Source organism: Cebidichthys violaceus, unplaced genomic scaffold (genome assembly GCF_023349555.1).
Source record: "Cebidichthys violaceus isolate CVI_PGR_0920_01 unplaced genomic scaffold, fCebVio1.0.p SCAF_2, whole genome shotgun sequence".
NCBI lineage: Eukaryota > Metazoa > Chordata > Actinopteri > Perciformes > Stichaeidae > Cebidichthys > Cebidichthys violaceus.
In genome coordinates, this window is record NW_027176372.1 from 9,225,415 (window position 1) to 9,253,002 (window position 27,588).

General features: G+C 42.1%; 3 protein-coding genes across 5 annotated transcripts in view; 2 read left to right on the forward strand and 1 right to left on the reverse strand.

Moving 5' to 3' along the window:
- Window positions 1-1,014: 1,014 nt before the first annotated feature.
- On the reverse strand, window positions 1,015-12,786 carry ids (iduronate 2-sulfatase). Of its 2 annotated transcripts, XM_068714239.1 has the most exons (13): window positions 12,586-12,786; window positions 11,859-11,995; window positions 9,457-9,634; window positions 9,142-9,230; window positions 8,274-8,474; window positions 5,288-5,458; window positions 5,072-5,198; window positions 4,347-4,517; window positions 3,864-3,970; window positions 2,799-2,915; window positions 2,468-2,578; window positions 2,193-2,318; window positions 1,015-2,097 (listed from the first exon to the last, which is right to left on the reverse strand). In XM_068714239.1, the coding sequence occupies exons 1-13, from the start codon at window positions 12,656-12,658 to the stop codon at window positions 2,017-2,019; spliced, it is 1,689 nt and encodes a 562-aa protein (XP_068570340.1). In that variant the 5' UTR covers window positions 12,659-12,786; the 3' UTR covers window positions 1,015-2,016. The 2 variants fall into 2 exon arrangements, with proteins under 2 accessions (XP_068570340.1, XP_068570341.1); XM_068714240.1 differs by lacking the exons at window positions 1,015-2,097; window positions 2,193-2,318; window positions 2,468-2,578; ... (1 more) ...; window positions 3,864-3,970; window positions 4,347-4,517 and having other exon boundaries at window positions 5,067-5,198.
- A 1,021-nt stretch (window positions 12,787-13,807) lies between these two features.
- On the forward strand, window positions 13,808-16,054 carry dcps (decapping enzyme, scavenger). The gene is made up of 6 exons (XM_068715359.1): window positions 13,808-14,022; window positions 14,376-14,526; window positions 14,609-14,754; window positions 14,883-14,996; window positions 15,193-15,303; window positions 15,507-16,054. Exons 1-6 carry the CDS (start codon window positions 13,816-13,818, stop codon window positions 15,771-15,773), a joined length of 996 nt encoding a protein of 331 aa, XP_068571460.1. The 5' UTR covers window positions 13,808-13,815; the 3' UTR covers window positions 15,774-16,054.
- A 1,348-nt stretch (window positions 16,055-17,402) lies between these two features.
- zgc:66433 (uncharacterized protein LOC321250 homolog) overlaps window positions 17,403-27,588 on the forward strand; it is a 36,883-nt gene continuing 26,697 nt past the window's right edge. Inside the window, exon 1 of one of the 2 annotated variants that reach the window (XM_068714241.1) lies at window positions 17,403-17,480. In XM_068714241.1, the coding sequence (XP_068570342.1) occupies window positions 17,416-17,480 (65 nt within the window). In that variant the 5' untranslated portion in view covers window positions 17,403-17,415. Of the gene's footprint in view, window positions 17,481-24,524; window positions 25,189-27,588 lie in introns of those variants that run through there. The other variant, XM_068714243.1, reaches the window with a different exon arrangement.

A 27,588-nucleotide genomic window follows, 5' to 3' on the forward strand; every position in this document is an offset into this window, starting at 1 on the left:
TACTAGTGGTGGAGAAGTCCACAGAGTACCTGTAAAAGGTGATATGCCAGTGTTGTGTCAGTTTGTTTCCTTTTCCCCCAAATGGCCAAAAAGAAAAAAATTACTTTAAAAATCTTCATGTTTTAAAAATAAGTATTTCTTACACAACAGTCCATTAAACAAATGGATCATAAGGAAAGGTACAAGCACATCCCATGAGGTGAATATTGTGTGAGGTAAATGGAATGAGAAGAAAGGATTACGAGATGTGAAGTGTTTCCCTGGTCTCTGGGAAAGTTTTGGCTTTTCATTTGTAGCATACAGACTTCAAGCAGAGTTCCACACATGCTCTGCATGATTGCCCAGAAATTGAAAACGGGGAAAAACTCAAAAGGCATGAGACTGAATTCTTACTATATTTCAAAATGCAATTACAAAGCTTTAAACCGCGCTGCCCGGACGGATTGACTCAGTGGAGTCATGCACAAATTAGGAAACGCTCAGTTTCGGGTTAGCAAAGCAGTCTGTGCTCCAGAAGAGAGAAAACGATGCAGGGAGGAAGGAGAGAGAACAGACAGGAGAGGTCCCTGAGGAGCTCCCTCACCGCTCTGCAGCTTTACACGTGTGCTGTGGGTGAGCACAAACGCATCCCAACAGAGCGGTGAGCCGCTTGTGTGGACAGGCTGCAAAGTGGGCTTTGTTTCTGCAGGACAAACCGGAATACAGACACAAAAGTTACAAAAAAAAAAAAAAAGTCAACTTTTGCAGCAACATTTATTTTTTTATTTTTTTTAAACAAATTTATAGAATCAGACAAATATATTTACAGCATGTCCTTGCCAAGCTACACATTTGAATTATTTCTGTAGCATTTCTTTTTTATTTTCCCTTCAGAAAGCTGGAGCTCAGACTCCAAGCTGCTCTGATGCAACCGAACTGGAGATAAGCTCATCTTTCCGTTAGCGTCGGTCTGTATGGACAGTTTGCATCACTGCTTCTCTCCGTCGTTAAAAGAACAAACCACAGAAACAACTGTCACAAATGCAGTTAGGTCAACCTTTTATTCTTTAAAGAACGAATAAGTGAGCCAATTCAATAAGACTTCATCTGACATATGATCCATGCTGATTACATGAATCATCTGCATCCCATTAACATGAAGCCAGTGTAGCCTATAATAAAAGTTGACAGACCCAAACCCTGCAATTCATTGTTGGACCTGAAATTCAGGCTGAAATTGCTTTCTTTGAAAATTGCCACGGCGCATGCATTGGAACAGCAACACGACGGAGCTCCAGTCGCTTTCATTTGCATCCAATTATTATGGGTGGCTTTTACTCACTTCATTCTGGGTCCGCAAATTGATCTGAACCGACTGTTTACAAGGAGGGAGGCAAATAGCTGCGAGTGACATGGAGTGCAAATAGAAACGTCATATTGTTTAACACTACAGTGCAAAACTGTGCGAGTCCCTGTTAGCGGTTCAAAGTGGAGAGACGACACCCTGAGGCAGACGGATGACCAAGAGAACGCAGAGGAGAGAGAATCTGGTGTCTTCAGGTTTCCTCAGTATTCCTTAGAATGAAACCACTTTGCTAGATAACAGCATGTGAAAGGTGATGTAATCGCTTTCACGGAGGAGGCGGTACTGTCACGGCCAATCAGACGAGTCCGTCACGACTTCATGCTTCTGGGTGAAGTTGTCTGAAAAAAGGTTTCTTGGGTCAGCTGCTCAGGTGTCAGTGCATATATGGAAGTTTCTCTATGTCAAAGAAGAAAACAACACAGCACAAGTGCTTTCTTATTCACTTTGCTCGTGTGTTGATCACAGATCTGCCTGCCAATGAGTTCTTCACAAGGAACATTAGCCTGAAGGACTGAGCCTGAAAGATTAATAGTGATACCACGTAATACTAAATCAAGTAGGCATTATAGTAGAAGAAATATTCAAGGCATTCTTCCTTTCTACAGTTTTTCATCCATCTTCCCTTTGTACTCGTCTCCATCCGTCCATCTGTTGCGGTTTTACTCCCACCATCACGCCCTCCCTCTACTCGTTTTCCTCCCTGCTGAGAGGTAGAGGAGCTGCAGCCTCATTCTCATCTGCACACCCATAGTCTGGACAGAAAGCACAAGTCAGAACACAAGTCAGGAAAATGACTGAATAAATGCAGTGCAGAGTATTTTGTAAATAAAAATGAACTCAAACTAACCCGAGGCAGGCCTGCCATCTTTGCCATCATCACACTGTGGTTGGACTCGCTATAGACGTTCTGGTCCTGACCAGGGTCGCCTTCCAACATGTACAACTCCCCAGCGTGGACATCCGACACGTTCACCTAGAGGGAGAGGCAGACGGATCATCGACAAATATGATCTGCCGCTGTCACGGAAAAGGTCTCCAACATATTGAGCCAGACAAAGATGGACGGATCAATCACACAAACATCACACGGAGGAGTAATAGACATAGATATGTGACACACACCTGAAACGTTTTAGGGTTGAACCCCAGCCAGAGAGTGTATCTATAGTCCCAGCAGCGCAGAGAGTAACCCATGATCTTTATGTCTTTAAGGTCGGGGAGGTCAGAGTTCACCTAAAGAAATAAAGAGGTCAGAGAGCGACTTCAGTTTCCATGACCGGCACTCATTTGAACATTTTATACGAGTCTACTATTAAAAGCAACACTGACATGAATTAAAAAAATATGCCAGCTGTCTGAATGATAGAAAAAAAAAAAAAAAAAAAAAGATTTGATCTTTAGACAGCTCATGGAGGCCTTTTTCATTTGCTTTTCTAAACACTCCGCCTGGTACCTGAGGAGTAGCAGCTGGTCGAGGGTACTGGCTAAAAGATATGGCTTCTCCATTCCTTCCTCGTTCTCGGTGATAGAAGGTGTGGGCCAGGTCGGCTCCTTCTGTACACAACTCCTCCTGAGAGCATGAGGACAGAGCAAAGGGTAAGAGGAAGGAAATGTTTGGGCTTGTTTACCGAGTGTTTACTTCCATTATCTTTGTTTGGCAATGTTGATGCGAGCTCCAGTTGAACCAACTGTACAGAAGGTGCCTGAAGGTTTTCTGTTCGGTTCTTGTGTTGCAACTTGTGGAAAATGTGAAGTACGAGCTCGACACGACAGGAAACCGTGGTTTCAACTAAAGACCAAAAGGATCACAGAAGTTCAACAAGCTCTGTCAGAGTTACAGACTGAAGGACATTCTGAGCTCGATTTAGAATCTCACTTTAGTCTGACATTTAAATAAGTAAATACAAGAAGACCGAGGGTCTGCAGCCACGTTACAATAGAAGCCCTGTGAGGCAGTACTTAAATCACAGTGTTAACATGCTCACGATGACAACTGTTGGCATGTTTAGCAGATTCACGCGTTATTTAAAGGCCATTTCCTTCACTTCCAAACGTATATTCACACCTCTACAGAATACCTCAAATAGCTTCATGTTATGGCTCATATTTGTAGCAGTTTGTTAACAAGTGAAAGCAAATAAATGCCTTGAAGGTCCTTTTTTAAAATGAGCTGATTTTATTCTATTAATGTTTGTATTGGCTTATATTTACATTTTAGTTTAACTGCCAGCAAGGGTGTCTTTGTGGCCATGTTGTCAGCAAATTGATGACGTGTGTGTAATACGTTCCATTAGGTGGAAGATATTGTAGTGATGACAAATTCCTGGTTGATACATCAGCCTGGACCAAAGTGAGTGGAATGACCAACATTACCTCCCCACTGTTGCTAATAAAAAAAATTAAACTGATTAATCTTCACCACTGTGGTTGAGACAAAGATGAAGCTGTAGCTATAACCATAGCTTTAGTAAGAGAAAACTACCAGATTCATTAAACATTCATTTTCACCAATTCATACCTGGAAAGAAATGTCAGGACAAGGTTTAGGTGCTTTGAGGCCAGCCAGGTAGGAGACGGTGGGGAAGACAGCCAGCAGCTCCACCATGTTTCTGACAACTTTGTCATCTGGAAGAGAGAGAGAGAGGTCAGCCAATTAGAGACAGTCTTACATACCCACTGACAGCAAATTAGCCAAGATATCCTCCAAAAAGTACCAGACGCCCGGCTCTTATATTTCATCATCGTTGCACCATTTGCACTTCAAGTAAAAATATCAAAGTGTATCCTCGTCTAAATACTTTCGGGAGCTCTCCGTGTAAATCAGACTTCATTTAAGTCAAGTTGGCATAATCATACATGTTTCATATGAGGAATGACCAGAAATATGAAGTCATAGTTGAGTTCCCCTTTGTGACCTGATGTGCACGGTGCTTTTAATTAAATGATAAAAAGGATTGTACATGTTAATCAATAGTAATTTGTTGTCAGTGAAGGGCCTTACTTTTAAAGCTGAGCTGTGGCTGCATGAAGACATCAATAAAGGGAAAGGTAGACTGTTGTAGCGAGTCGCGGCGTCTGGTGACCCCAGGAACGTAGAAGATGAGGGGGACACGCGTCGAAACATCAAAATTTGAATATTTAGCCCACTCGCCGTGTTCTCCTAATGACCACCCTGCAACAAGAGGGAGACAAAAAGATTATAGAAGACATTAGTTCAAAAAGACCGGAGGCAGACGGGAGAAATAAAGCCAACGAAAGCTGTGAATCTATGGCATAAAAACAACACTTTAGACACAGACTCAGTCATCTAGCATTTGAAAACGACGGCTTTTGACTGAGCTTTACTGGTTATAAATCAAAACAGTCATAGAAAAGATTCACTCCGGCATCCTCCACTGAAAGAGACATTAAGAGAAATGGAGTTTCCAAGTCAGAAAGTAAAAAAAAAAAGAAAGAAAAAAAAAAGAAGAGGTAGTGCAAGAAAGAGCTGTGGTTTTAGAGCTAGATTACAGCTAGATTTGTAGGAGGTAACGGAACAATACGCTGTTACAACACTGCCCTCTGGAGGTGACCGACGAGCAAAACTGCCACACGTCTGCAATATTTATTACACGTCTAGAAGATTTAGCACTACTTCCTAAATAATGTGCACTGAGAGCCCGATATGTGACGAGAGTTAATCATTTCACTAAGTATTTGGAGAGAGATGGATCTTCGTCCACTAACCGTGATCTGAGGTGAACACCACCACAGTGCTGTCAGACAGCCCCAGCTCATCAAGAGCACCGAGCAGCCGCCCAACTTGAGCGTCCATGTAGGACACGGCAGCGTAATAGTGCTGACGGATACGCAGCTGGAAGACACGAGAGTGCTTTAAGGAGTAGCGGCAACACAGACAAGTTGTATACGTCTTCAAAGTGTTGTGAGCAGCACTGTTCGTACCTGAAAGTCTTTAGGAATCGGCCCATAGGGGAAGCTGATGTTGAGCTTTTGGACATCGTCTCTCCTCCTCACGTCCATCCAGGGGTTGTAGGCCACAGGTGGAAGCAGTGCAGGGACATCGGGGTCCGGGGCCAGAGTCATTTCATCAATGGGATATAGACTCAGGTACTCCTGGAACACATGCATTTTTTGAGTAGAATCAGAATTTGCAACATAACGACTAGGCGAGTTGCATTTGTCTTAAAGTGCTTTGGGTCCTTTTGCAAGTTATTTCAGATACATAATTCAGTATTTGTCATTTCTAAACATAATAAATCTGTACGTTTTTGGGCTCTTCCAGTGGCAAAGAGTGAATATATAACACTGAATGAACATTTTAACTTAAACCACCGATTGCTTTTGAGAAAGCACAGTATTTGTGTACTTTTGTTTACGTGACATGTACCCCCCCCCCCCCCCAATAATAAGATGACTTCATATTAAGATCAGTTTTTAATCTGGCAGACACTGCTGTGTTTCCAGACATTATGGGGTTAATCACATGTTATCATACATCACATGGTGACAGCTGGCTTGACCTTTTCCCTCTTCATCCCTCAACCTGCCGTCTGTAGGAAACTTCTCGTCTCTCATTCCACTTCATCATGCTCTCCTCCTTCATGCCAAATGGTCTCTCCCATATATCTAGATCAGTCCTCATTAAAGTCACTTCACATACAGTATTAATCTCTAAGGTCTAGCTTTCAGAGGTTCCTTTTCTGTATTCTAGTCAGTTTAAAAAAATAAATAAATACACCCCCAGATCAAAACTAGCACCTCGATGGGTGTATATCTGGGCTCATCGGGCCTCATGCAAGCTGCACTAGTACGCACAGATACGTGCTTAAATGGCTCGTACGAAAGAACACTTTTCTCATATTTTGATTTTCTCTTCGGTAGGAATGCTATTTAGGAGCGGTCCAGACCCGTCATAGCGGTCATGTGCAGTTAGTCTGCGGTTATCCAAGCCTATGTTTCTCACTGATGGATCATATATTTTGTTACTTTAAAGCAATTTGAAGTTTGAAAATCCTAAATAAATTTTGACTCTGTATTCCTATTGAAGGCCAACTCTGCAGTGATCTACTGACTCAGAGGGTATGGAGTTCTGTGGGAACTTAATGTTAGCTCCCTTTATCACCGAGGCTTAACACTGTTCTTTATGGCATGCGTTTCTCACTCTTCTGTTCCGTTCTGGCCCCTCTATGTTCACGCCATCATTCATCCTCATGTTCAGGCTTTATACGCTCAGACCTCGGTCTCTGGAAAAATCAGAGTTGTGCAAGAGATGAGTCTTTGTCCACAACAACACCGTCAAGCTAAACTGCCTCTTGCAGCAGAGAATGACTTACACTTTCCCACTCCAGCTCAGGCTCCAGGGAATAAGGGACTTGTATAATGCATAGCAGTGAGTGAATGTCTTCATGAATGAGCATTACACAAAGAATATTTGAGCTTCAGTCCATGGGTTTGACATATGGCTAGACTGATTATCAGGATAATGCAGATATATCAAGACACATGTCAGCCGACAAAGTTTTATACAGGAATGCCAAATATATGGTTCAGGCCAATTACTGAATTTGTCCACCAGACAGTCACAGGTTTATTATTCAACTGTATGTCACGCTAAATACATATTATAAAAATAAGTATTTATGGAAACCCTTCCGAAGAGGTTTGAGTAAGTTATATGCCATGTAATAAAAGTAATAGCTGCCAATATATTGTTATCAGATAAGACTATAAGCTGCAACTCGTCAGTCAAGGATCACAATGGCTCTTCTCAGCATCATCACGTTACGTAGCTCCATTAGACGAGCATGAGCACCAACACTGGTCAACAGCTCATTACAGTAATCAATAGAAGGTCATCAGGTCACAAACGGTCATGACATTTGTTTTAGGATGACCAAAGTGTAGCACACCGCATTAAAAAGACAGTGAATGGATCCTCTTTTCCAGCGTACTGAGGTGAACAGTTACTGCCCCACCGAGCATGCAGATAGCCGTTACACACCTCAAGCACATGATCAGCTGACTGCCACACATTGCTCTTTAGCGCTGCACTGGAATGAGCCGTGGAAATGAAAGGATGACACCACTGACTGCTGTGGCTCACATACAGAGATTCAGCATTTCCTCAGCTATGTTAACAGATGAACTTGTTCAAGCGTTCTAGAAATCACATCACGGTGTTCTTCCAGCCACGAAACAATCAAAATGATTGTTCCACATCAACAGGTGCTGGAACTGATCTATTTAAGGAGGACTCAAATTTAAGGTATTAGTATCGCAAAAACTGCGTGAATCCTCAAATCACATCACACTTCCTATATAATATAACACACTATGATGTTTATTCACAACAAACATCATAGAAGAAGTGTCACTTCTCCGTATTCCAAACAAAATGTATGCGTATTGAAGTCATATGTCCCTGGTTCTAATGTTTGTAGCTATTTTGGTAGATCAAGTCGTCACTATGAAAGTCATGTGATCATCAAAACCTCCTGAGCCTTTTAAAACCAGCTAGCATCAACTCGGACTGGACTGAAGTCTGAGACAGGAACCTGCAACTTATATCATTACTGGTTTTCACAATATAACTTGATTTACTTATTATCTCCCCATTACGTACATCATATCTCCAGCAGTGCACAGAGGCTCTTACAGGTGTTCATATGAAGAACCTGTGGATGGGGAGGAGGGATTTGATGCTGTATTTTCACTGTGGTTCATGACTGATGCGTTCACTCTGGATGTGCAAAATAATGCGCATGAGTTGTGTTTGTTTTTTCTTTGTTTAATGTCATTTTCACTATTTTTAATAAAAAAAAAAAAGTATATCTATTATATATAGCCAACATATTGCCAGTGCACTGCAAATCAAGGCCCCATCTGTTTTTTTCAATAAATAAAAACTAAAAAGAGAAAAGTCCCGTACCTGAGGTATCCTGAAGGGAATGTGTGGTTTGTGAAAGCCCACAGCCAAGAAGAAAGGACCGTCGTGGTCAGCCCGGCTCTTCAGTAACCTCACCGCCTCCTCGGTGCTCTCCAGGTCAGGCAGGGTTCCCCCAGGCTGCTCCGCCACGTTCACCGCACACAGCAAGTTGGCGTGGAGTTTACCATCCTCTCCTTTACACATCTGGAAAACAACAATTTTTTTTTTTTGTGAAGTGTCTTTTCTGCAGAGTTCATGCTGCAATGAGAGTTTCTTTCTTCAGTGTCTGCTGGCCGGTCTGTAAAACTGATGGCACACAGACGCTCTCATCGAGTTCACCCAGCTGTTTCCATTCAGACCTGAACACTGCAGCATGATGTGGTGACTACGTTCAGATACATTTCAATACAAATTATTGTGGTTCGTTCACTAACAGAACATGCAGAAACAAGATACTTTCTCGCACTTACAAAGTATTGCTGACTGACTTTCCACTCTTCTCTGGATCCCGGGTGACATTATAAAGTTAATTCTTTATCAGTTTGCATTGAGAATTTAGTAGGAATTAAACATGCCTACAATATTTTTATGAAGCAAGACATTTCAAAATGTGACTCCTTTGCTTCTAGAAGGTCCACAGAGAACGGGAGTAACATTGAGATCATTTGTGACTTGATTACAGGAGCAAGGTGTAACATGCACAACACTCAAAGCACTTCAGCAAGGTTTACACCATTATGTTCTCCATAGAAAAGTGAATCGCTGAAGCCTGACGGCGGTGCTACACCAGAGTGTGACCATTAAAAAGGAAAACATTAAATTGATTTTCTTAAATGTGTGCAAGATCTAATTTGACTTTTTCATCACACACCTTTTCCTTCTCATATCTAAATGAAGCTGGGTGGTAGGCAGGGGTGGACCAGCTGTAGGGGTAGTCATCAGAGTGGTTAGAGGCAATACCTAAAGAAAGAAAATCAAAAGACAACTACTGTTACTTCTATATAATTGGAGAAAAAAAAATGTCTACTAAGTAAACAACAAAGTCATGCAGATTGAGTTCCTCTTGCGGTGAATCTGCTTCTTAGTGCAGTTTCATTGCTAACCATTTCTGTATCACTTCCTAAATGAGCTGCTGTGCCAGCATACACTTGAATTTCTATTACAAAATGTATGCAATTAATCTCACCTGGATGAAATACCTTGCCCACAGACATGGTGAAGTACCCGCTGGATTTGAAGTACTGTGGCAGGGTGGTGTAGTTTCCAGAATGGGTTCTCCAGTAGGAGTTGAAGTCGTACAGCCTGGTCGTGTCCGGTCTGCGACTGGTCAACATGGACGTACGACTGGGAGCGCACACGGCTTGCTGAGAGAGGAAATTACACCTTTAAAGTTTCCCCATGGTTATTCAGTGTGCTTTGTGGCACAGGCAGTAATACTGCCTGTGCCACAAAGCACACTGACTGTAATCCTGCAGGCTTATTATCCTCGTTCTCCATCTTCCACATCAGAGTTTGCCGCAAAACTAGTCACACAGCGTTGCCAACACCTGCTCAAAAAATAATTCAACACGTGCGGCTTGATCGGAATCGTGAGCTATGACTTTTATAAGAAATTCGCCCATCGGTTTCCCCGAAAATCGAGATCTACGGTGAAAAATCGGCCCATTGACTTGAATGGGATTTCGGCGTGAAGAAAGCAAAAAAAACACTTAACTTTGAACCCATATTGACCAGCCATACTTTAACGTAGAAAAATTATTCAAAGTTTAAAACGTAGACAAATTGATGGACGTTATTGAGCCAAATGGACATTTTGCTAGCTAGCATAGTTTTCATGAAGTCACAGATGAAGTTTCAGGAAAATTTTGGGTCTGTTTCAGATTTTATAATGGGTGTGTATTGCGCAGCTCGTTAAGTGCTAGAGTGATGACATCACGGTCAGAGTGGAGCAGAGCAGGAAAATATTCTGTGATTTTTACAAACAAATTGCTCCCATTCACACATTTTTTACTCTTTATACACCATTTTTGGCCAAAAAGCTTGGAAATGTTGTGCTGGTCGCAACAAAGTGTCTATGGAATCCAACTGACTTACACATTCGGCTCAAACAGCCGAAGAGCGACATGAACTCCAACCGACTGCTCCATTAGACTCCATGTTAAATCAGAAAAGTAATTTCACAAAGAAAGCAGACGGTACCAGTTTTGTACATTGCCCTGGAGCTCACATTTTTAACACCACAAACAAAAAACACACCAGGGCGTTCGGAAGAGTCTTATCTCTCTCATGGTGCACTTATTTTATTGATTGACTCATAGTTTTGGTATAAAGTGCATTTGTTTGACAGGTGTTTCCCAGTGTTTTCTCATTAAAAAAAATATATATTTCTGCATTTGTATGTATTTGTGTGTGGATGTTTTCTATTTGTTTGTGGATTTGTGTGTATTTGTTTGTGGATCTCTTCACATTTGTTGGTGGGTTTTTTGAGACTCCCCTGCCTGGCCGGATTCACAAATAATTTTTTTTTAACATGGACCTATCTGTAGCCAATCAGATGTCAGCCTCATTTTCAACCAATCACATGAGCGCAGCTCCCCCCTCCCCTCCCCACGAGGCTAACAGCTGTGTTCACACCGAACGCAGGGCGAATTATTCGCGCGATGAGATTACATACAAAGTCTTTGCACAGACGCGATGAGACTGCAGTGACGCGCGTTTGGAGCGGCGCGTTTGGAGCGGCGCGTTTGGAGCGGCGCGTTTGGAGCGGCGCGTTTGGAGCGGCGCGTTTGGAGCGGCGCGTTTGGAGCGGCGCGTTTGGAGCGGCGCGTTTGGAGCGGCGCGTTTGGAGCGGCGCGTTTGGAGCGATGTTCCTCCTGTCATCACTGACGTCCTGTTGTTGTTGAATCAGGAAGTACAAACTGTAGCCGTCTGTGTTCACCCAGAGCTCTACGCAGGGACGTGCGGTCAGGGTGTGATGATGAAATGTAAAAAACAAATAATGCTAAAATAAAATAAATATTAATATTTCTCTACTGATCTGCGCTATAAATGTAATTTCTGTATTATTCCAAACATTTTTACAATCAAAATCTCTGAATTAGCGCATGTCCTGTTCAAACAAAGAGGAGACAGTGAGGTGAGGCAGTGACGAGCTGTTCCTCACCTCAGACTGTGAATCCCTCACTAACTGGGTTGAGCACGTGCCTTTTGCTGTCTCATTCCTGCACACTGTAATATTTGTAGACACTTTTATTATATGTCCTTTCCTTCCATAGAATAGGTACTGTATTTCACGTCTGTGTAGAACATATTTAGTGTTGCTGATCTGACATTAAGGGGAGGCAAACACTACTCTGCCTCAATGAAGGGGGCGCGAGAGCCCAAGGCTCGGGTTTATCGCGTCAATTAACACAAAGCAGATCGACCCAGGCAGGAAGTCAGACACCGATAAGGCATAGAGCATCCGGTAAGTTTTCAAAATAAAAGCGTCAGCTTTTCTTCAGGCAGTAGAAGCTACACTGTCAAAATTTCTTGCGAAATTTTCTAGTTATTACTGTCATACAATAAACATATACAACACCCTCTGACCTGTGCATATGCATTGAGAAAAACTTGGCTTTTGGATGCCAGTTGGTCAATGTTTGGGGATTTTGCCACAGAGTCTCCGTAGCAGCCCAAGGATGTCCGCAAATCATCCGCCATGATGAGGAGGACATTCTTCCTCTCTGAAAGCAAGCAAACACACACACACACACACACACACACACACACACACACACGTTATTCATGTTTTTCCCACTTTTAAATGAACCTAGTAAGTAAAGGGTTGAGGCAGACTAATGCAAAAGAAAGCTCAATAGCAAGTAAGAATAAAATGATCAAAAAACTAAAACTAGGTGCTGTTAAACAGGTAAAAACAGCAACTATCAGCTAACGCTACATTGAGACAGTTAAAGTGCTACGGATACATTCATTAACAGATAAAAGCTGAACAGAAACTTTAGAGTTCAAAACTCAATAAGCCTGACGGTACACGCAAACCTTACGAACAAAGCACCATTCAATGAGTAAACTTAATTAACGTCAGTTTACTCTGGCTGCAGCCACTAAGTAAACACAATAAACACTCATTAACCGCTAATGTAAGCTAGTTACTGAGATTTACTGTTCAGAGGAGCCGACAGCCGAACACATATCACTAAAATACATCTACAAGCCAAAAAACACAAGACAACCAGTCTTTATTTGAATGCCTGTGTGGTATTTTCACAAGTTCTGCTATCCAGCAGTGTATTAGTACAAACTCTCACGTTACCTCTCCTTGCAACAGCGAGAGCAAGTGTGTGGAGGACCAGGAGGGGAAGCCATATTCGGAGACAAGGGTACATTCTGATTTGGCAGAGAAGACTAACGACACAATAAACTTCAGATAAAGTTCACTTTTGCAAAATTAATCTCGCATCCCCTCTGCTGCTTCCTCCGTCCTCCACACGGTCTGATAGCCAAACTACTGAGGGCGTCGTTGTCGTTTTTAAATAACTTCCTGATTATCGTGTCGCCCCTGAGGGAAATGTTTTCATTGGTCCACTCAGCAGCCGCCCCGCCCCACAACGCTAATCATATTAGTTAAATTATGTGTCAATCATTTTTAATGCCACACAGGTGTCTTGTGTGTGTATTTTTTTGTCTAACTTGACGTTGCTGTAGCTAAGAGATGTTAAATAAAAGAGGTCTCACTCTGCAACAATTGTAACAAGATCCCTAATAATATGGGTGGAACGTTTATTAAAGTAATTCTAAGTTTAAGAACTAAACAAACAGTAAACAATAATAAACAGTTGACAGATTTATTGTATCAAATTCAAGTTAAAATTATTCATTTTCACATGCACAACAATTACGGAGAGACAGTCGTTGAGGCATTGAACATCTTGGATCTCGGGCTCCTGCAACAATACTCTTTAAATATGTATTTTTAAAAAGGAAATCACACAAGCGAAATGAGAATATAAGACATTAAATATGCCCTATTGAAATATAGGGCTGAAATCTTAAACATAAAATATAAAATAAAGTAGACGTAATTTAAATTGATGGTAGACAGTATTACAAATAAATAAATTAAATACATACAATACTGTATGTATTTTACAATACTGTTGTAAAGTGTTTACACCTCTTTATATTTATTTATTTTTATTATGCACATACATTCACTACATCCCTGTTTGTATTTCATTTATTTATTTTTAATACTGTATATTATATATATATATATATATATATATATATATATATATATATATATATATATATATATATATATATATACATATATACTGTATATATGAACATAAACCTATAAACCTATAATTCCCAGAAATATTTTACAATAGGGAAAAAACTTTCTGATCTTCACACACTTTGCCACGAGCTTAGAGGTCTAGGGTCTAGGCTTGCTGATTGAATTTGGGGTGTTTGTTAATGAGTAAGTTATCTTCCTATACATAGACGATCTTTGGCCACAAAGGCGGCAACACAAAACATGGCTGACAGCGCGGCTAAACGTGAAGCGGACAGTGTCGGAACCGATGAATTATCTCAAAGAGTCAAGAGGACGAAAGCTGACAATGAGAATGGAGGCGAAGAAGCTGAAAAGCATCCTGAATCTGAAAATATACTATCCGAGTTTAAAACGTCCGCCGTCTTGAGTGATTCTGCACGAGAGAAGAACATCTTCATCCACGGAGAGGTAACCTGAAGGCTGTTGTTGGCTGTAAGAAGCAGTTTAGCTAGCTAACTAACTCTAGTCTTGGTCATGCTGGGGAGAGCAATTGTTCGTAACTTAAGAGGAAAATGTTTTTATTGTTGTATTAATTCAAAGGTCTGAGTAGTTTCGTGAAGCAAAGGTGGAACATTGACTTCCGGTTAGATATTTCAAAATAATAGTCTGCGTGACAGTGATTTATTGTGAAAATTAATTTTTACAGAAATGACTATGACAACGACTTGAGGGGCTGTTTTTCCTTTATTCTATTCGGAGGGGATAAGGAGTCTCATGATCAGCGCAGGCAGAAATGAAACCGTTGAACGTGTCTTCACCAGCTTGCCGGTCAGGAGGCTGTGGTCATCCTGGAGAAGACTCCCATCAGAGAGGACTCCCTGGCTGAGCTCTTCAGCGGCTCCAGGCTGAAGCTGGAGATGAAGAACGACATCTACAGCACATATTGGTTGCGGGCTCCCCCTCAACTCAATGGTACGGTCAGAATGAGAAAAGGAAATGAACTGACCCAAGATATCAGCTAAAGGTTGATAGCCTGTGTGTTTCTGTTTTGCAGAGATCAAGACCACAGTCGTGTGTCCGGCCACAGAGAAGCACGTGAAGAAATACCAGCGGCAGGAGAGTTTCCTGGTGGAGGAGACGGGGGAGGACTATCAGTCCATCACTTTGCCCTACATTCAGAAGCAGAGTTTCAGCGTGCAGGTCAGTATCCTGAAACCTCCTCCTGTAGCGCATCAGTAACAGGCTTACATTGGCATCACAATGCACACATGTGAATGTACAACACCAACATGTTGACTGACACCCCCCCCCCCCCCCCCCCCCCCTAGTGGGTCCACAACATCTTGGAGAAGAAGGCCGAGGCTGAGAGGATAGTCTATGAAGATCCGGACCCAGAAGTGGGCTTTGTCCTCCTCCCAGATTTCAAATGGGACCAGAAACAGGTGAGCTAACAGGAATATTGACCACAGTCGGTACCAGGGAGGACATGAGGTGGAATAAATGTCAGCCGTGTGAGTTCAGACATTTATACTCAGGACTACAGCCTTTTTCTCCTGGCATGAGAAATAACTTCATGTCAACTCTGAAGTAAGTCCTAATGGGCGACGCAGTTTAACAATACCTGTCTTCTTCTGTCAGGTTGATGATTTGTACCTGATTGCCATCGCACAACAGAGAGACATCAGGAGTCTCAGAGACCTGACGTCAGAGCATCTACCGCTGCTGCAGAACATCTTCCAGAAAGGAAAGGTGAGGGGAGAAAAAAAGAGAGCGGAAAACGTCCTCTTCTTCCAGTCTGCTGCCATTATTGTGACCTTATATTTAAACCACTATCTTCAACCAATCACGCTTTCTATTTTAGAGAGCTAGGACCAGACATAGCTGTTAATGATTGGATACAAAACAGACAGCAGTGGACAAATGTCAAACACGCCCCTGTCGTTGTGATCTAGGAGGCCGTCCTGCAGCGCTACAAGCTTCCAGCCAGTAAACTGAGAGTCTACCTGCACTACCAGCCGTCCTACTACCACCTCCACGTCCACTTCACCAAGCTGGGCTACGAGGCGCCGGGCTGCGGCGTGGACCGGGCCCACCTCCTCGCGGACGTCATCCAAAACCTCCAGTCCGACCCCCGGTACTACAAAACCCGGACCATGTACTTCCCCCTGAGGGCAGACGACGGACTGCTCAGCAAGTTTAAGGAGGCGGAGAGGCTGTGATTTACCATCAGGCACTTATTCCACCCATGAGTAGATTCCCATCCAAACTGGTTTATGGAGACTCTCTTTTTGTATTTGATACACATTTGATACATCATTTGTGCATGTTTGAGTGATTCCTCAGCAAGGTGTTTTTTTGCAATAATCTTCATATTATTCCTGACGTGACATGAGCTAAAGGATTTAAAGATAATAAAGATAAAGTCTCTGTTTTAAATGTCTTTTTACATGTTAACTGAATGTTACTGACTGAATTAAAGAGTAATTTTTTTTCTACTCTGCCTCTTGATATTGTCACTTGTTTTATAATATTTAAGAAAGGTTCAACTGCCTGAGACTGAATTTAAAATCACTATCGTCCAGTTTTCTAAAGTCGACACTTGTTTTCCATCACATGTCATGGTGGTGAAGTAAAGTGACGGAGGACTTAACGTGAGGTGCTTATTATATATCACCTTTCAAACACAATTCAAAATTTGATGTCAAAATAATGTGAAGGTACCTTAACCCAGCCACAACACTAGATGGCAGCAATAATCCCAAAAGATTAGAACAGTTTCACTGAAATTTAACACAAAAACACACTCCAGTCTTGGTGACTAATTAACTGGGGGTTCCCTTAGTTTCCCTTTTCTTTACTAAAAGAGAACAAACGGTATGTTATAGTTCTGCAGGTCATGTAAACAAAAGGCTATCATTTCTCCACCACACTATATTTAACCTGAGACCGTTTGCAAACATTTGGAGCCGAAGTACTATGTTTAGTTGGATTGATCAAACACACTGTCAGAGGTTCTACTACTGCTGCATGCTCCTCAAGTATAGACCATTCAGTCTTGAAAAGAATCGACAGAGAGCTGCTTTTTAGTTTTTAGTAGTGTGGTTGTTTAACTGTTCGGGCAAAGAGATGTTCACAGTTGACACATGGTTAAACTGTTTGTTATTAAGGAGATTTCTAGCAGCGGACATGATTTTCTTATCTCCTCAGAGGTCAGTTGGTCCGATGCTCTGCTATGTGCTTAAGTTGCATTCGCGTGTTCCTCGTAAAAATGTAAACTAATTAACAGCACCCAAACCTGTAAGAAATACAATAACAGACGCATATTCATTCAGTCACCATGTCAGGGACGCTTTAGTGGTCTGTTAAAGCCTAAGAAGCTACAACTTTTTAAGGGTTTGAGTTAATTTAGAATATTATTGTAATGTTAATGTATTGTGTAAATTCCAGGTTTAAATGTAAAAACATCCGAATTTCAGTGAATCTCACATATTAAATGCTTGATCACAGTTCAATCTGCCAAACACCATTTTATTAGTTCAGTGTCACAACTGAAGCAGCACACTGCTGAGAAATAGAACATTTGGAATATCAGATGAAACATACTATTGTGTCACAAATGCTACATTGAAATAATTGTGTCCCAGAAAGTATTTTAAACCTGAGCCATTTTTATAAATCTACTTATACTTTACTTCATATTATTTTTATTTGCACTCTTTTTTTTAAAATACTACTGAACATCAGCTAGTGGCGGTAGGATTCAGAGCATTCCGAGCCGCCTCTGAACGCAGCGCCGTGGAGCAGCGGACGCAGGCCAGGACCGAGACAAGTAATCCAATCATTAGTCCACTAGCAGCGCTCATGTCTTGGTTCCAGTCTCTGAGGGATGAGTTCACCCTGAGACCGTTTGAGGTAGAGCACACACGGTGAGTCTGCCCGCCGCCTTCACGGTGCTCTCTAGATGCACTCCAGGTCCGCGAGAGAGACACTTTTGGCGGAGATGCTATTTATGAGAGTTATTATTGGGCTGCGGGGAATTATGACGCTGATCGATACATGCGGTCTATGTGGTGTCCGGCTACGCTTTGCTTTTGTTTGTGCATCGGCTGAAGTTGTTGAGTGAGGAGAAGTGTTGTTTTGTGTTTGAATCACGGTCTTAAGGGGGCGATGTAGGTGGGCTGTTTATGGCTCTGATCATTCTCAAGAGTTCTTGAAGTCCAATAGGGAGTTTTTAATGGTTTTATTTGGGACATCTCTGTGATATTCTAACTGAGAACTGATTTTGCTACGCTGTATGTTTATGTACTTTTTTTAAATGTTGGCTAAACTGTATGTTTGGGTGTTGGTGATCAGATAAATAATGAAGTCTACTCACAGATTACCCTGAATGTTTTTTGTTACATTATTCACTCCAAACATACTTGGACTTAGAGGTCACTACTTATCCTGTTAGATAGGCCCTATAGGACCCTGGATATGCTCTGCTCTTAAGTGTGTTATTTCAGAACAGCTGTTTGCATATGCATGTCCTAATAAGTGGATACTTAAAGGCCCAACTGTGTTTTCTTCCTTTTTTATTATCGACTGAAATTTGAAGTTGTTTTCCTCCTTTTTCTTTACTTTCAGCCATTCTTCACCAAACTGTAACACTGTGAGAAAACACACACACAGTGTGACAGTGTGTGTGTGTGTGTGTGTGTGTGTGTGTGTGTGTGTGTGTGTGTGTGTGTGTGTGTGTGTGTGTGAGCTCAGTGTTTGGTAGTGGCAGGTCAAGGACGGTCCAGATTAAACAGTTATATTTCACTGTGTGGGAACCACTGTAATCCTGAACACAGACCGACTCAGAATAGAGTCGTGCTGTCTGTCAGCGTGAGAGGATGAAAGGCTCTATTGATCTGAGATCTGCTGATCTGATCCTCACGAGGATACACTCTCCGATCGCTGAGTGTTTCTCTGTGACAACAAAGTGAACGCACAGCCTCCACAGCCCTGATAAACGGTGATGTTAGACTTCCTGTTTGCAGTACATCGAGTTAGCGTTATCGCACTGGATGAGGATGTGCAAGCTTAAGGGGCATCAGTGCTGGTAATCTGACTTAGGAGCTTGATAAATATGGGTGTGTGTGGCCTGTCAACTGTCACAGCCTTCCTGATCAGGAGGGCTGATCAGGAAGGCTGTCACTAGATCATTGAACAAACCCTCAGAGGTTTTATAGTGACGTCCTGTTTACTGTTCCTCTCTGTGAGGAAATGGTATCATGATAACTCACTGATGCACACGTAGACGTGTAGCTGTTGTTGTGTCCTGCTCAGTGTGGAACTGAATGGGCCTCTGCTGTACTGTAGATGTCTGTGGGTTGTTTCTTTCTTTCTGTGACGCCTGACTGAAAGTTGATTAGTGAGGCCGGTATTACTTCTTCCATCATTAAAGGGGAACTCCATACATTTTACAAATGAAGGTTAATATGCTTGTCAAGTAATGTTTTGCATGGCTCTGGAGTGTTTTCACCAGGCAAGAAGTGTCCAACTAAATTATTTTGTTGGTTGGATGTAATGTGGGAAATGTAGGATCTAGCCTTTTTGGAGCTTGAGGACTAACATATAGGATAACTCTATGGAAGTGTGTTAATAAATCCCCTGCAGGCCCCTTTTAAGAATGGGGATGACATAAGAATCATTGTGTTTTTGTTACCTGTGACATATATGTGGAGCAGGTCCTCTTCACGGAGCCGGCCAACCATGTTTCTACGGTAGCCCAGAGCGGACAAAGCTTTAAGTGAAGGTGTTTGCACACGCCGGTCAGGAAAAGTAGATGTGTCGGTCTAAAGGTTCGTTCACAGTAGCATTTGGTTCCAACAAAAAATTGCCCTGCACTTGAATCAAAAAAAGGATGCGATGCCTAGAGATGTCATCCAGAGTGGATTTCATTGGTTAGGTCATGGTGGAGGAGACCCTCTACAGTAAATACACAACTCTACTGATACTATTAAAGGCAGAGAGGAGGGAAAACCAATCTGCTGGTAAACATAGTTTGCTGAGCTATTATCTTGAAAATTCGTCCATGCCCTAACTTGAGGACAAGTTCACAGACCATCCACCACAGTCGGAGCAACGAGATGCATCATTTGTGTGTTGACGCTCTATAAAACCTTCAGCTTTCAGGTTATTAGGCCGTTGTCATTCAGTTAAACTCTTTGAATCAACTTCTTGTGGGCCTCCTGTTGCTGCTTCAACACACACACACACACACACACACACACACACACACAGAATAGGTGTGTGAGTGAGCAAGTAGATTTAAAGGCTGTTTTGTTTTTATCACCCCATAAACCTCAGCTAGGACCTGAGATGGAGAAAAGGAAGAAGAAATCTCAGCTTGTTGTGTGTGTGTGTGTGTGTGAGTGTTTTCTGTGTAATCTCTCTCACGCACACACACACACACACACCACCCAGTGCGGCTGGCTCAGTGCAGGAGTATGATTACAGGGCTATTTACATTACAACATAGAGCGACAGAGAGAAGGGGGTGAGAGATTGGCAAACAGAGAGAGAAAGAAGATGGTTTCCAGATGTGAGGTGGAATTCAGAGAGCTACGGGGCGACTCCCCTCCTCCTCCTCCTCTGAGCAGAGAGAGATCTGGATCAGCATGTGCACTTTGTAATGGAGAGAATAGGAGACAGAGAGAAACCACAAAACAGAGGAGAGGGGCAAGGCGTTGCACTGCAGGGGTGGGTGAGAGGAACTGGAGCCAGCAGAGGGAAAAGAAGTGATGGAGATGGAGGAAGGGGATGGAAAGAATAAAGCAGAATGAGGAGAGGAAAGAAAAGCAGGGCCTCTTGGTCGACCACAAGTTCAGAAATCTAACGGGAGGAGGATTCACTTGTTGGAGGATGTTTTAGTATTGGTGAGCAATACAAATCCAGCAACATTTTGCAGAACTCTTTATCAAAACACAAAACGTTATTCCATTTTGGTTTTTGACCGACGCCATCTTGGCTTTTTGCAACCAGAGGTGACACGAGAGGGTGGAGCTAAGTACAACTGAACGCTGAATCAGACATTTTTAGGTAAACACTCCCAGCCCGGAAAACGCTATGGTAGCAACCTGTCAATCACAAGGTAGCCCCGCCCTAAAGCATACCCTGCTTTATGGTCTACTTGACTCTAAATGGAACATAGTTTACTAAATGAACATCACGCTGTATTGAAGAAGACTTGAAACTAGAGACTGGGACCATAAACTCATGTTTAAAATGTTTACTGAGGTAATAAATCAAGTGAGAAGTAGAGTCATTTCCTCATAAACTTTAATACAATCTGACTCTTTTTACAAGCAGAGGAGTCGCCCCCTGGTGGCCATTAGAAAGAGTGCAAGTTTAAGGCATTGCAGCATTTGCTTCCCTTTACAGAACCAGAGGTTGCGATCAGGTTGGGTAGGACAGTTCGCTCGGACGAATGAAAACCCCTGGCGATGTCCTCACTGCTACATGTTACTGTTCTCTCTCTTTCCCTTCTCATTATGCGCTCCACAATATTGTTAGAAAACCACAAATCAATTTTTTTTTTTATTGCCACTGGTCAGCAGTCGTCACTGACTGTCACAACTGACTGTGCGACTGTCTAGGCCCCAGGACATTAAACTAAAGCAGCTAAATGGAACTCAGCCATCATTCATTTCATTATTTCTAACTGTATTTTACCCACGTCTCTCCTACTGCTGTTTGTGTGTTCTCAAAGTCAAAAACGCAGTATAAAAATCTACTAGTCACGGATAAGTTAAATTATTATTATTGAAAGGACAGCCCTTCAGCTTGTCTTCTAGAGAGTCTCTCTCTCTGTCTCTCTCTCTCTCTCTCTCTCTCTCTCGCTCTCTCTCGTTTCAGGAAATACCAACATCCACTTTTTTTTCTTCGAAGGGAAACTGACCGACATTCCTCTTGGCTCTATAAACAGAAAGCTGCATGATTGATACATGCATATACACACATATACACACATATACACACGCACATTCAAGAACATTTACATATTTCACGAAGAGTTGCGCCACATGCTTGGATCCGTTCGGACATGTTAGCATTGAGTAGTTCATCCAGCACACGTACACAGAGACTTTGGATGGTTGTATTTTGAAAATCTTCCTCTTGTTGATTTTTGGGAAGTGAAAAGCGAGTGAGAGACCAAGTGTTTCATATACTGAAAGGTCATAAATCTCCCTCCACATGGGGTGCATTTAGATGTCCTTTCAAAAGACTGAGAGCTGAGTTAATTTTCCCACCAATAAAAGGAAAAGTAGCATTCCTGGATTGGGTGTGCTGTGACTGCTACCTGGACAATTAAAGCAACGGGTCAAATGGTTTGGGTGGCGTCGTTGTACGCAGCTTTTTAGCATCTTTCAGCATCTTTCAGCTCATTGTTTTGGTTCACTCTCGCCGCTCTAGTAAGCGCCAACTTACCCCGTCTGATTGAATTGACCGAGTTTTACATGAGAGGAACCAGACTGGAAGTGTTCTACATTTCTTTGAATTTTAAGCTTTTTGTTTACTGACTATTTTCATAGATTTATGTGCCTGATAAATTACGTTTCCTGAGTGTCTTGACATCCCTGCTGCAGCAGAGGCGGAGAGATTCCGGATGGGGAATCCCAGGATCCTGATTCCTGGAATTAATCTTGAGCAAAACCGAGGCAACACTGATTAACCCATACATTAAAATGGTGTAAATCCTCTGTCAACATTACTTCACCCTGAGAGGGTCCTTCCTGATGGTTTACTGGTATCATGTGGTAGATGCTCCTATAGTGAGCACTGCATGTGTTGTGTGTGTGTGTGTGTGTGTGTGTGTGTGTGTGTGTGTGTGTGTGTGTGTGTGTGTGTGTGTGTGTGTGTCTGTGTGTGTGTGTGTGTGTGTGTAAAGGAATTTCTCAGTCGCAGCGTGCCAAAACTGATCTTAGCGACCGAGTGTTTGTGTATTATGCTGTTGAAATGGAGCTGCAGAGCTCTGGAACTGATACAGACCGACTCTGTCTTTGTTTACACACACACACACACACACACACACACACACACACACACACACACACACTCTGGTGACTTGGACAGCTTATATCAATTTCAAACATGTTTGGAATGAATCACACAGACAGCGGTCGGTCTGGGCACGTTGGAATTGAGAAATTCACCCCAGATATCACCACTCCTCTGTGAGTGGTCTGATGATTAATGGGATTTGGATGTTTTTGTCACTTTTTCAGGCCAGTGTTCATGCAGCCGCCTCAGCACTAAGATGCTACTCTTAAGTTAAAGATTTAGTTCAGAGGTGCTATTGGATGGCAAAGTATTTTTGGAAGGAGTAAATCTTCAAACTTCGCCTTGATATCTCAGTAATCCACAGACTATTGAACCGTGTAAAGGCGTGCCTCGTCATGGAAGACAATCTGGTTGTAATGATTGCACAGTGATCATTTAAGTAAACCAGCCAGATAGCAAGAATTGACTCCTTCTCGTGTGTGTGTGTGTGTGTGTGTGTGTGTGTGTGTGTGTGTTTTAGCAATAGGGAGTCTCTGGATCAACCCTCATGTCACCTGGCAGCCACACACGCATAAGCACTGGGAGCTGTAGTGGTTGTAGGTAGATGAGCTCCCTACTTATAGTGATTAACTGCGACAGGCTGTTGCGCGACCAGTAGGCCCCCTGCTGAGATGGATACAACGATTAACACAAGGCTCTGTTTTTGCGCATCTGATGGGCTGCGACATGAAAGAGTTGGCCGATTCAGTGTGAAGTTAGCCCAGACAAGCTGAATACTTTTTATAGCTTGACATACAGTAAGGGGCGATCAGATCTGAGAGAAACTTTTCATTCTACTTCTTTTCAGCCTTCATTTTTTGGCACAAACTACAACCTCCATTATAAAGGTCCTGTCACAAGCATCTCTCAATTGAGAAAACTCCATGCTGTCATCACTAAGTGCTGTATATTGACTGATTTTGGCAATGCAAATCCATTATGTGAAAGTAGAACAACACAGTGTACCAGGAAAGTCTATACTGAATGTAGACCAATTCAATCCAATTTGTCCCTGACAAATCAAAGTTCAATATTCACTCTCCTTATAGCTCTGTTTTGCTCTTCACCAAGCCCAGAGGGAATATCTGGCTCAATAGCAGCTAAATGTTCCACTATGTTCACCAGCTAACAACGCTAACTTTGTCTGCCTGCTGTTTGGTGCTCAGCGAGTAGCTTACAGTGGGTTTGTCACAGTTTTTCTCATTGAAAGCAGCTGCCATGCTGCCGCTGGAAACAATGCTGATGAGAGCCGAGAGATTGATTCAAAACAATAATGTTAAAAGTTGGGGGCCATGAAACCGAAACAATGAGCTAAAAGATGTCAGAACGCTCAGTCCACATGATGCTAGCTGCTTATCAGGACAGTGCTTGTCAGCTCACAAGAGCTAGCTCGCTACTCCATTGGCTATCTCAGCAGCTATCTATTTCTTCCACAATATGCATGTAAAAGGTAGGTTGATGGCCAATAAAAAGGAATGGGATAACTCAGATACACCGTCCAAATCAATAAAAGTGGGTAAATTGTTTTCCTCGTAGTCATACATTCTATGGTTTGCCCCAACTGTGTCTCTGGCTGCAGGGCAGTGGCTGGGGGTCGACGATGCACTCGGCAGTTTTATCACTAGCGGCGCAACCTGCACGGATGCACGCACTACTAGCACAGTTTAAAATAATTGATGCATATGTTTAAACCCAGTTATTCATCACTAAATAAAATCTTGGCATTGGTCAGTTTACAGAGTAAATTATTTTGTACATCACTGAGCAGTCGAGAGACAAAGAAAGAGGATAAGGTCATGGGGGGCAGTCTCTTGCTCCCACTTTGCCTCCTCCCTCATTCCACCCTCTCTATCCTCCTCCCTCTTCCAGCCTTCCCTCTGCTGCATTTCCAGCCATGGTGACCGGGAGGAGAGGAGTGAGGCATGCAGCAGCAACTCAGTCACTCATTTAGTCAATTGTTCTCCTTCTATAGCTCACTGCTATGTTGAACCACTACAAGGATTTGTTCTGCACTTCTGTGAGACTTGATTCTACAGGAAAATACTTTTTTCCTGCTTTTGAGGACATTCCTGATTCATTTGAAAAGGAGATTTCTGTTTTGCAAACTTCCCTCCCATAATTCTGTGCTTCTTGTGTGATATTCTGATCCTGGTATAATCCCACTTTGGCTGCGGTTGTATGAGTGGTTATTAGGATTGACTTACTGTTGTGCCTCTAAAATTTGGAGAAGGGAGCTCTGTGCGAGATCGGACTGCAGCGGAGCTCAAAAGGGGGAGGAGCCTCAGAAGATGGTTTGACTTGGAAGAGTGAGCTGTCTTCTGTCGTGGAGTTGCATCTTCTCTTGCAAAGAGAGAGAAGTCGTTGGTCCTCAGAAAGAAAAGGGGGTCTGATGCGGGACAACAGCACAAGGTGTTGGAATTGAGGTTTGTCTATTTGTGGACAAACCAGGGAGGAAAAAAAACATATTTTATTTTTGCAAAGAGGGAGAAAGAAGTATTTTGTTTTGGGAAATCTTTTCCAGTTTTACAACATGGCTGGGATGTACGGATGCTTCAAGAGCAGAGAGTAAGTTTATTTTTGTAATAATGCCATTGTACTTTCCACTGCATGTACTACTGGTAAATGATTATGATGAAGCAATATTGTGATGCTCATTTCTGTTGCACCAACAGACAATATTGCAAACTCTTGTTGTGACACACCTGACAACACAACATTACTCATCATGTATAACGTTATTAAAGCTCTGTGTCACAGGATATGATTGTCAGTTGGCTCTTGAAAGGGATTTGCCGTTTTCCAACTCTCGTAATAGAGGCCATGGACTACTTGTAATACTTAATAGCACAACAGGTGTTATTTCACAAGTGGACATATATTGTACTGAAGAGCCAAATGTGCTGACCACAGCACAAATCCAACTGCTGACAGAAATTACAAATCTTTTCTTAGAGCGCTCTGACTTTAATAGCACACTGGGGTTTTTTTCCCCAGAGTTGACACTGCCTTTTATTGCAGCTGTCTCATCGAACTTTTGTTTTTCTTTGTTTATGAAAACAATCAATGGCTTGTAGTCGGCGCTGACAGTCAGCTGTATGACTCAGAGCTCAGAGAGTGATTTTACACTGGAAGTGAATGACTAGTCTGAAAATCCCAGGACTAGACTTGCTTTTGTTTTTGTTTTTACGCAAGAGAATCAGGTCGATGAACCTTATCTCCCGTAAGTTCTCTCTGATGTGTGATCAGTCATATTGTTGCTCAACTGATGGCTTGATACTTGATAGCTGTGGCTACATTAGACTTCTTCCTTATTCCATTTTGAGTGCATGTTTTCTTTTATAGTTGAAAGGAGTCCTCAGTGATTTTAATGCTTTGACTTGCTATATATAGTCCAGGGCTTGGCAGTGTGATTGGACCACAGCGGGTTAGGATAATGAGGGCCTTTAGCTTTTTGACTATAGTAAAGTAACTTAATTTGTAGCAGAGCTGTGGAGATGTGGTGTTGGGCGCACTGATACCCCTTTCCACTTTCTTTGTCTTGGGCCTCTCAGTCTCATGACATGACAACAATAAAAGCTTTTATGGCCCACTCAGCCGAGTTGACTTAGACAAACATTTTGTTTGTGTGTGTATGACACAGGGAGAAAGTGAATTAGGAGTGGGGATGATCTGCGAGACAGCTACACACAGATCCAACTCAAGAACCACAATTGTGTTCTCCTGGAATTCGCTCAATATTGAAACAAAGATGAACTCGAATTACTTCTTACTATGAACTGTCAGTACGCAAGACTGATGGTGTCTTCAAACTGAACTAATGAAGTTGTTCTTTCAACAAGTCGACCATTCATATGTTTGGCGTAGTGGTTAAAAGAAATAGTTTAACCAAAAACAATATAACTTGTATATAGTAAGAGGCTTCTAGGCTCTCTGTGGTCCCAGAAAAAAAGTGACAACAGACGTCGACAGAGGCTAAAAGAAAGATAGCAATAAAGGTTATAAAATCTACAAAAAAACTTTCTGAAAATTCATGTGCAGGCAGTGCAGCACTATCAAAGTGTCTTGTATGCATTCGTGGGTTCATGGAAACACAATTGTTTTTGCTAAACTATTCCAAAACGAGTAGCACCTTCAAAGTTTGTTTGCACTGATATGCTTTCATTTTTGGGGTGCGCTCTGCTCACCTTAATGCCATTTTACTGTAACCAAAAAGAGCTTATGGAGGTAAGTAGCCCACTATATACAATTTGTATTGTTTTTGGGTGAATTAAGCCTTTAAATCCTATAAGAACACTGTTGAAATTTACAATTTCCCCGTTGCGCTTTAAAAAAAGTCAATTATTTCTACGTTGTGTTCAAAAATTGCAAACCAATAAAAGCCGACCAAATAATGACTAGAGTCATCAGAAAATGTCCATTTCGGATGTTTCGTGAAGATCTCCTCTTTCGCTTGAGCGCGGTAATCTCAGCAGCAATCTCAGTCAAACTTGCTATGTGAGATAGCATTATTGTTTGCCAAACGCATTGGTGATGCCTCACTCTTAAAGTCCACATGTTGTTTCATTACATGTGAAACAAACTAACAACAAACTAACTCAACAAAATATGAACACTAAGGCATAAATCTAAGGCCGACTTTCAAAACCTGTCAGCTGGAAGAAGGAGAATGGAAAGCTTGACAGGTAAAACAACAGTGAATAAACAGTTTTGCAAATGCCTAATTGGCCATAACTCATAATGCAACGTGTTACATGCTTGAATATTTATATTTATAGAGAGCAGAGCAAAAGCTGGTTTTTACTCACTCAAAAGTTTAGAATCTTAATCTAGCCCACCGGTGGTATTGAGCTCCGCACTGAAAGTAGATGAGAGTCTTGAAGCTGAGGACAAGTGTGTGTTCTCACTTTCTCACCAGGCCCCATCTTTTCAACAGTCATTATGTAACTACAGTAGGTTGAGTTTGTT